Raw genomic sequence first — 14,221 nt, forward strand, 5'->3', positions numbered from 1 at the left:
AAAGTAATTCTTGTTGACAGCCTCCATTTAATTTTTTCCAGTTTCCTAATGAAGTAACAGGACTAGGTATGTTGCCAGCTTAACTGCTAATGTGTTTACTTTACTTCTAAAGAAGGGAGTGGAGTTATTACATTGCAGGTGAAAAACAAAGCCTTCAGCTTTGCTTAACCTGAACTAGAACCCCATATATTACAGCAGCTTTTTCAGGTAACAATGAACAATCCATCAAAGAACATAACCTAAAGCTTTCTTGTGCTACACTTGACCAGAATGGAAACAGTGAATGCCAGATGGCCTTTTCATTGTCTCCTGATCTGGAGAACCTGCTAACAAGCGCACCCTTCAGAAGTGAATTTTTGAAGTTAGCTATCCATCTCAGTACACACACAGCAGACAGCACCCACTGTAAAGTACACTGTTTAAAATTATTACCTCTGTAAAAATAATCTGCTCAGCATTCCATCTGCTTTGCACCAGTTTCCCTATTCCATGCACTTTTATTGCTCCACCTATTGCAATACCTTATAACCAACCTTGTTATTTCTTAAGAGGTTTTGTAGGGCAGTGACTCGTGCACTTTGTCTTCCACCTCTGAATTTAAAACTGTGGGTTTGGATCCCAACCAACCACATGTACATTAATGCACATTGCTGCATTTGCTCTGGAAACAGAATTATCAAAATGCCATGACAGAATAGAGGGTATGTAGACAGTCACATGTATTTGGTTATCAATACATATCAATACAATGTGTGGGCTTTTTTCCAGAAAAAAAACCAAATCCCCTTACTTATTAAGGGAGAGAGCAGACCTTCTAGCATGTCTCACTGGTTCCCGACTCATCTACATAGTTCCAGTTTACAAAAGTTTCTTTGTACTACTATTTCAAAAGTTTATCTGTGCTACTTTTTACAACTGCGTCGTGTGAAATTAACTGTATTTTCATATTGAGAGGATTATGATACACACGTCCAGGTTACATGCCAGGTGGGGCACAGCTGCAGGTACACGGCTGTTGGGTTGGGAGAGGCTGTGGGGCTGCAGCCCCTGGCCTGCGCACACAGGGCACACGGCGTTAGCGACAGTGGACCAGGAGGCGTGTTGGCTCTGCGGACACCGCCGGGCTGCGGGCACCCCCGGCAAACCTCCGCTAACGCCGGCGGGAGCCCCCCCAGCTCCCCTCCCGCGGCCCTCCCCGTGCCCCGGCTGCCCCTGCCGTTCTCCGGCCCAGCGGGCCCGGGCTTACCGCGAGCCTCGGCGGGAGCAGCAGCAGCGCGGCCAGGCTGAGGAGGAGGCGGCGGAGCGGCTCCATAGCTGCACCGCGGGGCCGCTCCCCCCGCACGGCGCTGCCTCCGGAGCGGCGCGTCCGGCGCTCCCCGCGGCGGGCGGGGCGGGCTCAGGGACCGCCCGGCCGGGACACGCACGTCACCCGCGGGCGGACGGGCTGCGCCGGGGACCGCGCTCAGGGACCGCCCGGGCAGCCGCCGGGCCGGGGCCCCGGGAGCCGCCAGAGATGTTCCGCAGCTTCGCGCCGATGCCGGTCCCGTTCGTGTGAGCCGCGACCGACCCGCCGCCCGCTCCGGGGCTCGGCTGGCAGCCCCATGGGAACCGCGGGGTGCGGTGGCAGCTGGCTACTGCTGCTTTGTTTTTATAAAAAAACCTACCTAAATCCAGGCAGCACCAGTCAGTCGCCTTCCTCCCCCGACACCACCCTGCCCGGAATAACTGCGTGGTCAGGCGTTGGAAGAGGCTGCCCAAGGGAGCTGGTGGAGTCACTGGAGGTGCTTGAGGCATCTGGATCTGCCACTGAGTGATATTTAATGGTTTGGGGGGCTACAGTGGCAGTGCTGGGTAGACGGTTGGACTTGATGATCTTAAAGGTCTCTTCCAACCTTGATGACTCTTTGATTCTGGTTTTCCTACTGATTTTGTATTTTCAGAACAGATCATGCAGAATGTATTCAGCATAGCTCCTGCCTTTGACAGACTGTTAACGCTGTGCCTTCCAAGGCCTTGAATAAATGCAAAAACAGCCCCAGTATGCCCCTTTGAACCAAAAAAACAGGTCCAGGCTTCTCTGAACAGATAAAAATAAACACAAAAAGTATTGAACCAAATGGAAGAAGCTTTAAACAGAAGAAAGTAAATTTAGAGTGCCTGGCAAAGGTCCAGTGTTCAGCCACCTATTTATATAACAAAGCCGCTTTGTCCTTGTACATATTGTTTGCTTTTTAACAGTGCTATCACTAATGGAGCTACAGGGCACACGGAGTTCTGGGTATGCCATATGCACACACGCTCACGCAGTGAGTGTGCCTTTGATGGTGGGCAGATGTAACGATCGCCCAGAATCACAGAATATCCTTCCCTGGAAAGGACCGAGGATCATCAAGTTCAACTCCTGCACAGTACACCCCAACAATCCCAGCCTGTGCCTCAGAGCCTTGTCCAAATGACAACCTGACCTATACATCTGAATATATAAAAACATGCTGGAGCTACAAACCACACTGTGATGCCAGTTCTCTGAAGTGTTTGTTTATGGCGGCCTTGACTTTTAAGAATTTGTGTCCCTGTGTGTGCCATGGCAGCAGCACCCTGCACCCTGCTACATTAGAGGAGGAATTTATCAGTTGCTGTATAAACGCTGTAGTGCGCCAGATCCAAGCTGGAGTTATTTCACACGAGTGTCTCCCAAGGCCTCACGGGAGATTAAAAAAAAAAACCCTAAAACCATCTGAGGTGGGAGAGGAGCCGAGTGTTGGTGAGCACCTTCAGCTCCCAGCTGCTCCCCTCAGGAACCACCTCTGCAGGGGCAGATCTGACCGGGGCTTTTATATTTTTAATACTGAGCCCTACTTCTTCACAGCAACAGAGCGCTAGAGCAAACTAGAAACAGAAAAGTGCTACTGTTCCTGAAAAGGAGAAAAGCTGCCTCACACGGCGGGGGAGACAACACAACACCACCGCGCTCCCTCAGACCTTCAGCTCGCCCTCCCTGTGCCGCCCCGCCCGCTGCCCTCATGCGGCCCCGCCCAGCTTCGTGCGCAACAGCAACCAGATCGGCACGTGCCCCCCGGGTTCCAATTCTATTGGGCAAGACGAGGAGGGCGGGGCTAGCCTAGCTATAAAAAAGAGCGCGGCGGATGCTGGGTCCTTCTTTCGGCGTGAGCAGTGGGGTGAGAGCGGTGGCGGCGGCGGAGCGGGCGGGCGGGCGGCGGGGCTGGGCCGGGCCGCGGTGATGTCTCTTGACACGTGTTAGACTGCTGACATACGTGAAGCAAAACTACTGCTGAGCGCCCCGGCTGCGTCCACCCTGCGGGGCGGCCGGGGTGTACCGCATCAATAACCTCCCCTTTACTCTCGGTGTTTTGCAGGGCCCGTGCGGCGACCGGCGGCCGGGAGCGGCGGTAAATAAAGCTTGTGTCACCCAGAACGCGTCCGGCTGGTTCTTCCGCGCGTGCCGCACTGCCTTTGACCCGGCGGTGCCCGCCTGGCGCCGCCGGCCAAGCAGCGGTGCTACAGCGAAGCGCTTGCTCATAACTGGCGCTGCTCGGCCCGCCCCGGGCGGCGCTTTTAAAAGCAAGTGACATTTGTTGGTGAGTGCGGGGGTCGGGGCTCTGCCGCGTCCTGCTGCCTGCCCTTCCGCGAGGGGAGCCCGTTCCCGGCCGGAGGGCGGTGCCGGGGCCGCAGCAGAGCCGGTCACTCACGCGGTTCACTGTGACTGAACCCAACTGAGGCGACGGCTGGAGTTTTCCTTTAGTAGTTCAGGGTTACCTTAAAAAAAGGAACAGAAGTCCTGGGATTCCTGCCTAGCTGTTGCAGGAGTAGAGCAGCTCGGTGAACCCCTTGGAGGCAGGAGAAATGTATCCAGGGCTGGGAGTCATCATGCACGTGGTGCAAAACAACTTCACAGATTGTCGTGACTAAGCTGCAGCTTCCTAAGGGCCGCTGTTTTTTATACATGTTAAGTCCGGGAGGTACAGCGTTTTCTGTTAGTACAAAGACTGTAACCTCACAGGAATAGGGCAGAGTGTAAGGGATCATTGAGTGCTGGAGGCTCTTAAAGGTGGCAGAAGTGGATGTGTGTCAGCTCTGTTGTGTAAGGGTTACCTGCTGGTAACCCTTTCACAGTTTTACCAGGTATGCAAACATTCTTAAAGTATATTCCTCACAAATACCAACAACTGCTGTGGTGAACTTTAGTTTCATGACGTTAAATTTAGCTTTTCCTTGCAGAGCTCAGCACTGGTTAACCCTGAAACTGTCATGCCACAACCACCAAGTACATATATAAATCTGCAATGCACAGGGCACACTCACATTAGGAAGCTGCCTTTCTAATGAAATTTTAACAACTTGCACTAGATAGTGGCTAAATGCTGTAGAAATGAAATTTACTAAATTGTTTGACATGGGATAAATTTATTTAATAAAACAAAGCAAGCAGATTGTAGTTACCCACAGTTTATGAAGTGCAGTATGACAATCTTGTGTAGTAAGTCTAAATCTTTACACATTAGTGCATCTAGTCCTTTGACTTTAGTTATTGCACATTGAAATTAACTCATATAAAAGACCTGCGTACAAGACATGCAGACTTCATGAAAGGCAAATAATGCCTACAAAATCAGCAAACCCCAGAATATACACAGCCTGGAATGGTCAAGGAGGAGTTCAGGTAACAAATATAACTACTAATATTTTAGTTAAAGGTAACCAAAATAGGTGTTCAAATATAGAATTAATTTTAAATATATTAAATGCTTTTGTTTCAGGCAAGGTGCTGTTTAAAAAACCTTCAATATAATAGCTTCATTTAGAGATGGTAAATCATCAAGTTATACATGGAAATTTTGATTTACATCAAATGTGACAACACAACATACAAAAAATTTCTTAAAAAATTACTTGGAAAAAAAAAAAAAAGAAAATCATGTTATAAAAGGAGAGCCAAAACTCACCTTCTCTGTAAACTAAAACATTTTCTGACATCCATGGCAACACTGAGTATCAGAAAAATACTAAGTGTTAAGGAGTGGATATGTAGTGTTCAAACCTTGAATTTACTGCATACATTTAGCCTTGATTCATTACACCTGACAAATGAAAGGCAGTTCCCCCTTCCCCTTTAGTTTTGGCCACTAATTAGCAGAAAGTCTTTAATCATGATCAGCTCAAACAACTCCAATGTTTGAATTCCTATGCCATAAAGTCCAAGAAACCAATGCATGGGAGTCAAAATCTGTCAGCCACAGCTGCTTCCACAAGCACCAGGTGCTGTCGTGTCTGGGCTGTAACTGAGGATCCAGGCCCATGCCTTGGGTGTAAACACAGTGCAATGGAAAAGACTCAAAGCAACAAACTCCTGTCAGAAAGAACTGGGTGTTTCATCACAGCAAGAGGCTCTGCGCACAGTTAGGTCACTACTCCTGGAGATGTGCAGTGTTGACACTTGTGTGTGTGCTCATGTCTCTATAAACATTCAGAATTAATCAGGAACCAAGGTGATTGTACCTCACTATAAGGCGGCTTGCTATGGTTTGGTCTCATGGCTTTACCAGTTTTCTTTCCTCGTGTACAAAAATCTGACAGTCCCACCTTCACTGATAGTTGTGTGTTTTATGGCTAATTGCTTCCCAAAAAAAAGCACAAGTTCTGTATGAAAAAAGTAATGTGTATATAGCACATTGAATCACAATATTACCTATACATCCAATTTACATTCTTTTATCCTGAAAGCATTTCATATTTTGATTGCTTGACACAAGCTATTGACTGCAGAAGTGAAAGAACATAAAACAGTTCATTCTACACCTCCAACTGCCTGAGAAAGAAAAATATTCTTCCAGTTTTATAAATTCGTTCCTTATTTAGGATTTTTTTCCATTTGGCACGCAATTCCTTTGCTGCCAAACAACTTTTCGATGCTTTAATGCACATTAACATAGCATGAAAACAAGCTGAACAAAAGGTGCATCAACAAGCTCCTTGATCTGTTACATTTGAGTTCCTCCTCCCTCCCCACAAAGAACAGGTCACCTCATTCTCCCAGTTAAAATCCTGATGGCAGCCAGTACAAAAATAAATCAACAGCTTAATGGAATGGAACTTCATGTAGCTGAAGTACACGGGAACAATAACCAGGCAAGTGAGCACACAGGAACGGGGAAAAGAGTCCTTGGGAGGGGGGAGAGTGGCACGAGTTAAGGACGAGAACTACAGCACAGTTTATAAAACCATGAGAGTAACTTTTATAATACTGTAAACTGCAAGAGTCTTCACATGTCATGGTTGATCAGAGGCCTCCGTGCTCAGATCTTGAGGAGGGCATGTGGAGGAGCGGGGATCCATGGCTGAGTGCATTAAAGGAATATAGACATCATCCATGTTTGGCATGACAAAGATTTTCTAGGGAAAAGATGCAATGGAATGAAGTTACATTACATATGTCACTTGAAACCTTGTTTTTCCAATTTTAGTTTAAAAAATGCAATACATTTACAGAGAAAAGGTTCTCAAGCTCAGCATTGTTTGAGTCAGTGCAGTGCCCATTAACTGAAACCATTTTGTTGTGTTACAGTTGTAAATGAAACTCAAATATTAGTATCTTTACATATTTCATTCAATTAAAATGGCACTACAGGAAACATCACCAACTTTTCCTAATTGCTTTCTCAGCTCTTACCCATCCATATACTTTCAAAATGCACTTTTATTAAAATAACTGATTTTGATTTCTGCTTGATTGTATAGGTTGGGGTCCAGAATCAAGCTGGTCACTATTCCTATTCTACATGTATTTGGAGGGGGCTTCTTTGTTTTTGCACTATGGTCAATGTGATTTTTAAAAAAATACTTTAAAGGAAGCAGTAAGAGAAAGTAGTGCCTTGTCTGTTCTTAATTTTAGGCAACAGTTTGGCCCCCTATCATCTAAGAACATGTAGGATCATGTTCTTATTTGAGTACTGCAAACTATGGTACCTATTTCAAAGAAATGTCATTTTCATCTCTAAAATAGATTTTCACCCAGGTCTACATGTGAGTCTTGAGACTGTCCCAGCAGTCAGTTTCAGCTGAGCTCTCAACATCCATCCCACTGGCCCGAAGCAGTGAAGGACATGACTAGTTATAAATAAAGTAGGGGACATGTGAAAATTAAACACCCCACCCCTTTAATTGACCAAAACTATCAGCAATGAAAGGAGAATGTAAAGGAAACACACCTGGAACTCTTGTTCCAGTTTCCTTGCTATCCAGTCTGTTACATGAACCAGAGTAACTTCTCTCTCACCAAGTTTTGGCCGCGCTTTTAACTCCAGGTAGGGAGGCCTTCGGAAGCCGTACCTTGGGAGAGAACACAAAGCAGGATTTACTACAGACACCCCAAGAAAATAAGTACTTAAACCTGTAACAATTTGCTCTTAATAGCACTTCCTACCTCAGTTACAACTCATTTCCTGCTCCTTGCCCACAACCCACTTGAGCCAGGCTTTACCTTTTTTCTTAGCTGCAACCCCTCGTGTAGCACACCTGAAACATTGCCCAGCTCTGCTCTGAGCTCCTCTTACCATATTCTGTCAGTGGGTGGAGGTGGAATGTTAATCACTAGTGTTCCTCTGCACTCCTGTACTTCAACTGTTAGCAGCAATGGAGTATTGGAGACCTCTTCAATTTTTTTCTTAATAAACTCAGTCTCTGTTGCTTTCTGAAAGTATTTTGACTTCGTAATTTTATCCACAATTCTCATGATTTTACTTGTCCGATGTCCTCCAACATACCTTTAGATAGAGAATAGAAAAAGGACATCAAGATTATTTTCTTAAACCTATTTGCTAAGACAGACATGGATTTTCTATTAAATCATTAAGGTTTTTGATATAAAAATTCTGAACAGATACATGGCCAAGCAGTACATCCTAGGGCCTGCACCCAGCAGCTGTATTCTGTCAGCTACAAGTGTCTGGCAGAAACTGTTCAGTCTGAACACTCCTTCCCAGATAGCATTGGAAACACAACAATTTTTAAAGCTGCAAATACACATAGATCACTAATGCCAGCAAGCTGGCATGAGAAGTGACAACTTGTCTACTACCAATCCAAAAAAATTGTAGACACACTGATACACCAAGATGTGCACAAATCATCAGCACAGAAGGCCCAACCATTGTGTCTAATTATTTAACTGTGTGTGCTGAACTAAAATGTTTTAATTTTAAGGTACTGTAGCATTTACAACTATAAGTATGCTGTAAAAGAAGAAGGAAACAGTTTTGGCAGTGGGTGGAATAATATTCCAAAAATGGGTAACTATGTCTGCAGAAAGTGGGCTTTTCCTGGCAATTGTGTCAGACAGCATTCCTGGCTTTTGAAACACATGCTTTAAGGGCTGAATATGTTTTTTCTTACCCCTATCTCATGTTGGAAATACACACTCCAAAAATAGCGCATTTGGTATTTTCCACACACTATATCATGTCTAATTGTGGCTCTTGCTGTTACGTAGCAGAGATAACCTTCCTAAGGAAATGACATTTTCCTATCCAGGGAAAAAATAAAATTATTCTTACACAAACTTACACAGTTTTGTCCTGAGCACAACATAAGACAAAAAACTGTTCAGCTGATATAAAAAGGGAAAATAATTTTGACTTTGGGATTTTATACTAGCTGTATCTTTACCCAGAGAAAGAAGTTATTCTCCCATCAGATTCTACAGTGGTAATAATGCAGATTTTTAATAGGTGTAAGAAAAATTTTTCAGTATTTTACATTAAGATTCTTCATTCTCCCTCTTTGATCTCTTGATAAAGAGTTCTTTATATGATCTATGAATTTCAAGAAGATATGAAATGCATCAACTGCAATAATTCAAACAACTCTTTAAACAATTTTCAGAAGTGTTCAGGAGTAAAATACTAAAATTCTCTGGAACATTTTGAATAACTCATGAATCTGCTGTTATATTCACTGTAAAAATCACTTAAGATATATTCAGACATAGAAAACATTGTGATTGTCTCAGACATTCTGGGTTCAGACATTCAGCTTTCTCATTGCATGGCATAATTGCAGTCAGATGCTGAAAGCAAAAAATCAGAGCTGCAGCCAAAACAAGGAATGATGTGGCATCACTGATGTTGGGAAATTTTCTTTGAAATCCATGCACAGCATCAGAGGGCAGTATTGCACAGTCCAGACACATGAAATCCTCAAGGAAAAAAAAAAAAAAAAAACCAAACCAAAACTGAGCAAGAAAAAACAGGCTTGAGTAACAGTTGTTTTCTTCAAGGAAAGAAAAATGGAATGCTGGAAATAAGGGATCGGCAGGATAAGCATCGGGGTAATAACTGCATAGATACTGCAAGTTTTCACACAAAATCCTGTTCTTGGCTCTGCTATCAGGAAGGACATGCTGGGGAAGGTCCCTAGAGCTTCCCTGGCCTCCCAGCAATCCAACAGAGGAGGGACTGGGACGTGTCCAGGGCAGCTGGGAGAAGTCCCTGCAGGGCTGGGGTGCTCCACTGCTGCTCTCTGCTCTGGAAATGGGCAACTGGGGCTGCTTCATTGCTTGGACGGACTCACACTGTGCCTTTCTGGGGGACAAAGAGCATCACAGGACTGGCACCAGCTATCAGGTGTGAGGGGAGGGAAGGATTAACAATCAGCTCACCCTTCTGCTCCTGGGGTCACCTGCTTCTCTCCTGCCAGCTCAGGAGCATCATCTTCCTCCGAAGAGCCAGCGCTGGAGGATTCCTCATCGCTGTCTGCAAGGCAATACGCCCTTGGCCTGAAACTGAAACAATGCAATTTCCAGGTCAAATGCAATATCCTTAAATAGCTATTCATCCTGTACAGCTTTGGCTGACATTACAGGTTTCTGAACTGTCCCCTCCCCTCTTCTATAAATGCTATCTAAAAGAACAAAACCAAAACCACTCTGAAGCCAGTCTGGCAGAACCAGCTTTCAAAACAGAAATCTGTTTTCCCCAGTGGAACATAATCCTAGATGAAAGAGGCTGGCATGGGGGTGGCTATTCTACATACTCAAATCACATGTGGAGATTATTCAAAATACATTTGGAAGCATCTCTGTTGTTGCTCATGGTTTTTCATGAGTTGAGCAGAATTAGGATTGGACATACCATTTAGTTTGAACGTCATGGAGAAAAAAGTGAAGTAATAAACAAGTGTTGCCCTTTGTGTACAAAATACCACACAGTAGTGACTAATTCCTAGACCTGAACTGTGGAAGATTTTACATACACAGAAGAAAAAATTCAAATCTTTTAAACGGATTTAAATGAGAGAAGGATACAGTGGATACACTTCAGAATTAACATATCTTTACTGAATGCAAGAGCTTGAAACAGTTACACAACACAGGCTTCAAAAGCATATGGCTTTAGCCCTAGGGACTATACCCAGGAATATAATACTCTACAGCATGTTCAGAATACACTTTATAACTGCGTCTTCTTTCTTTGTGTGTGTGTTCTTGGAATGCATTTAAAGCATTAATAACCTCAGACAAGGCATGGACTGAAGCCACTGCCTGCTATTCTGTACACAGAACAAACTGGTGGTTGCTGCATGAAGTCCTAATGTAAAGGGGACGGTTCCGGTGCAGCTCACAGTGCACAAGACTCCTTCTTCACTGAGCAGTAATCCCAGGACCTGCCCACACTGAAGCATTTCCCACCCAGCCTGTGGAATCAGAATTGCAAACCTCTTCCTATCCAGAGCAGCATTTTGTACCTGCAGAGGAGTGAAGGAGCAAACCAAACTGAGCCACCTCCCTGAGGACGTGGGGGTGGTGGGTGGTGCCTGTCACTGGCCCAAATAGCAAAGCTGGAGCTGTTCCTCCCAGAAATTCACGTTTTTAGGTCAGATTCAAACTGCACGTTTTCCACCAGGGTGTGGCCTCACTCCTCTTTCCTGTGCACATTTTAGCAGGCAGCTCAAAGTGTGCTCAGGGCATTCTCAGGTCTTCCAAAGGTGTCACCTTCTTACAACAAGGTGTTTTATTTCCTAGTTGAAGGGGTCCTCTGAAGTGCCTCACAAGCACCAAGTGGCTCAGACCACAGGATTTCCTCGCATTAAACAAAGCAACAATAAATAAGCTTGAGTGAGATTTCAGGGGAGCTCTGTATACAATGGACCATTTATATGACACAAACACTGGCAGAAAAAAATCACTTTGGAGCTACTGTATTGTTCCTGTAAAGATTGCACAATATTTTTATGAATTGCCATTTGTCAGTTTGTTTTTATGTGGTTCGACAAAGCCAAAAGGACTGATGGGTTAAGAAGCTGCAGTAACTTTGGGTTAACCTGCCTGCTTTTGCCTCAACTCCTGTTTAGCAGCATCTGTAATGTATTACTTTTATAAAATTGTCAACTCAATAGTTTCCTACCCTTTCTAAGAGCAGCATTTTCCTGAGAAGGCATGCAAGACAGCATTACCAGACTGTGTCTCAGCACACTTCACTTCTATTTCAAACAGCAAGTGCAACAGTGACCCATTTGTCCTGCTTCACACTGACAAGAGCCACAGACAGTTAAACCCCAGAGCTGTCCCCCCTCCTCTCTGGATGAGTAGGTGCCTTTCTCACACCACTTTGTGGTTACTGCATCTCAAGAGATGGTTTGTTCTGAGCTAGTAAGGGCCAGAAATGAGCTCAGCAACCAACATGCATCATTTACTACAACGTGACCATGGATGCAAACACATGCAGAGTAATTTGATTTGTCACAGCAATTGTCAACTGATAATTTAAAAAGCCAGTGGAATTAAAATTAACTAACACATTGGAAGGCATAGATGAGAATCAAACTGTTCTATACTTTTCAGTCCTTAATTTATTTAATATCCATTTTGTTTAAGGGAAAAAAAAAAGGCAACAAAAAAAAACCCTCATCCAAACTAGAATACATTAGACTTTATGTAAAGCTGCTACCTGGCCCTGAGCTTTGAAACATCCCAGCCCTGTGCAGGGAGCAATGCAGTTAATGCTGATACCTTCAAGTAACTGGTTGCTTGGCTACAGGCACTTAAATCTGCCTTGCTGGGTGCCTATAGCTCAGCCAGCAGCAACCTGATTTTTAAATATGAATCAGAGTGTTCACTAATTATTTCTGAGGCTGTTCCTGCACTAAGCAGATATGAAAATACACAAAGAAAATCCTGAAGGGGTGGAGAATAAAAGCAAGAATTTGATTTGTATAGACATTTCCTCCTCTATCCCCCATTTTTTGGGCAGGCAGGATTAAACAGATTTTGAAAAATTCACACCTACCAGTTAGAGTGATGTAAACTCAGAAATATTTATTTCAAGCAGTGACAATGAGAATCTAGGTCGATTTAAAATCCTCTGAATTTCTACCAGTGTATGAGATCATTCAGCCATTAGTTGTTTTCACATTTATTTTCTTGTCATGACTGCACTGAAATATAGTGCTGCTGTAAGTATTACTTCAAGCTATCTCAGAATAAGTGGTCAGAGCTATGACATAAGTATACAAGGCATCTAGTACCTTAATTGTGAAAGACCATACAATTTTGTTCATAGCTAAACAAATGGCCAGATTTAGAGACTATTTTCTTGATTTGCAGGCAGTGGTTGTACATTAAATCAGAGACCACCTACTGTTCAGGGCCTGCAGATATAGGTACAAAGAGAAAATAGCAGCAAAAAAAATGGACCTCAGAGCTGTGAGTGAATCCATCCAGGGATGGATATTCGATAGCTGCCACTCACTAGGTTAATACAAATGGACAATGGATGACATTCAAACATTGCCAAAATGAGAGGGAAAGCACAAATACAAAGGAGGTAAGTTACTGTGTGGTGTCTGCTAATTAGTTCATCTACATAAGGCATTTCACTTAGGCAAAGCCAACAAACAGAAGATGGCTAGGAGGGAAAATAGAGACTAAAGCAAGGATGTGATTACTCCCACGATGCAATAAAGCTTTTGAAAAGATCTTTACATAACAATTAGAGTCTGTTTACCTTCCACATTGTTTACTACTCCATGGTTTCCAGCTGCAGCTGCATGTACCATGCTGCAGTAGGCCTGTTACACCTGTCTATCTTTATTTCTGCATGTGTGTATCTCCAGTTTTTGAGTTTTATCTGACTAAACCCCAAATCAAGCATAAGACAATACGAAATTTTAGGCACAGGACATTTTAAAACCCAAGTGAAATATATATAAAATAATTGTACCACAGAAGCCTTTCATTAAAATTATTTATCAAGAGCACAACCAAACAATAAAGTTGCACAGAAAAGCCACATTCCACACCCACTTGTATGAAACATCCCCCAAACTACTTTCAATCTATTGCAGAGCCAGAGCTGCAAATACACAAGGAAAATCCCATCTTTTCACAATGAAAGCACCATTGCCATCCCTTACCCTTCCCTGCCGATCTCGCCAACCTTAAACGCTTCCCCAAGCGGCTCTTTGCCAAGTTTGGTCAAGTTCATCTTGGTCTCCAGGGTCATTAGAAAAGATCCATTGTAGGACATTTCCAAATCAACCCATAGTCCTAAAATAAACAATAGAAAAGATGTCACTTCAAGAGCAATCACAAAGCAAGCTTTCTGATCACATTAAGCTCATGGAACAAAGCCAGATATAAATCCAAGCCATACTTGGATTTATAGAGAGTGGTGAGTATCGCTAATGGTCTAAAAAAAAAAAAAAACCCTGTGATTTACACACACCTAAACTGCTTAAAAGATGTGAAATGAGATAAAGGAAATAGAATACCATCAGGGATTCACTTCAAAACTATTTACAGCATTGCTCCAAGCCAGGCAGTAATGGGGACACTCCTCTGCATCACTGACGCTGTCCAAGTGAAGCACAACTTGAAATCCCAGAGCAATATTGCTTCTCTCACACCACAACCTGCTGCCCCTTGTTTTGCCAGTGGTGTATTGAAGATCTATGACAAGGTTCCTTCAGTAACAGAGCTACAGGCATTCTTTTATGATTCAGTGTAAACAGGGTCATTACTGAGACAATTCTAGACGTGCAATATGAAGTTAAATCCTATTGTCTGTGCAAACTATTTGCTTTTTGCAATCTCCAAAAGAATTGCCTTGGGAATACCTTAAGATTAGCTCAAGCCTTTTAAGTGAAACCCTGCACCAAAGCTGTAGGATTTGTCACCCAGAGGTTAGAAAACAGATGCCACTAAACACAG

General features: G+C 43.8%; 2 protein-coding genes and 2 non-coding genes across 5 annotated transcripts in view; 2 read left to right on the forward strand and 2 right to left on the reverse strand.

Annotated features, from left to right (window-relative positions):
- Positions 1–1,321, reverse strand: part of ERN1 (endoplasmic reticulum to nucleus signaling 1) — a 32,044-nt gene extending 30,723 nt beyond the window's left edge. Inside the window, exon 1 of the mRNA XM_053994773.1 lies at positions 1,247–1,321. Within this exon, the coding sequence (XP_053850748.1) occupies positions 1,247–1,312 (66 nt within the window). The 5' untranslated portion in view covers positions 1,313–1,321. The remainder of the gene's footprint in view (positions 1–1,246) is intronic.
- A 1,914-nt stretch (positions 1,322–3,235) lies between these two features.
- Positions 3,236–3,298, forward strand: LOC128817055 (small nucleolar RNA SNORD104). The gene has a single exon (XR_008440091.1). It is a non-coding gene; the product is annotated as a small nucleolar RNA SNORD104 (small nucleolar RNA).
- Positions 3,299–3,463: 165 nt separating this feature from the next.
- On the forward strand, positions 3,464–3,595 carry LOC128817056 (small nucleolar RNA SNORA50). The gene has a single exon (XR_008440092.1). It is a non-coding gene; the product is annotated as a small nucleolar RNA SNORA50 (small nucleolar RNA).
- A 2,635-nt stretch (positions 3,596–6,230) lies between these two features.
- TEX2 (testis expressed 2) overlaps positions 6,231–14,221 on the reverse strand; it is a 44,392-nt gene continuing 36,401 nt past the window's right edge. For both annotated transcript variants that reach the window (XM_053994967.1, XM_053994969.1), the window contains exons 8-12: positions 13,426–13,558; positions 9,674–9,796; positions 7,572–7,781; positions 7,227–7,347; positions 6,231–6,411 (exon numbers count right to left, since the gene is read on the reverse strand). In XM_053994967.1, coding sequence (XP_053850942.1) covers positions 6,289–6,411; positions 7,227–7,347; positions 7,572–7,781; positions 9,674–9,796; positions 13,426–13,558 — 710 coding nt within the window. In that variant the 3' untranslated portion in view covers positions 6,231–6,288. The remainder of the gene's footprint in view (positions 6,412–7,226; positions 7,348–7,571; positions 7,782–9,673; positions 9,797–13,425; positions 13,559–14,221) is intronic.

Source organism: Vidua macroura, chromosome 19 (genome assembly GCF_024509145.1).
Source record: "Vidua macroura isolate BioBank_ID:100142 chromosome 19, ASM2450914v1, whole genome shotgun sequence".
Lineage (NCBI taxonomy): Eukaryota > Metazoa > Chordata > Aves > Passeriformes > Viduidae > Vidua > Vidua macroura.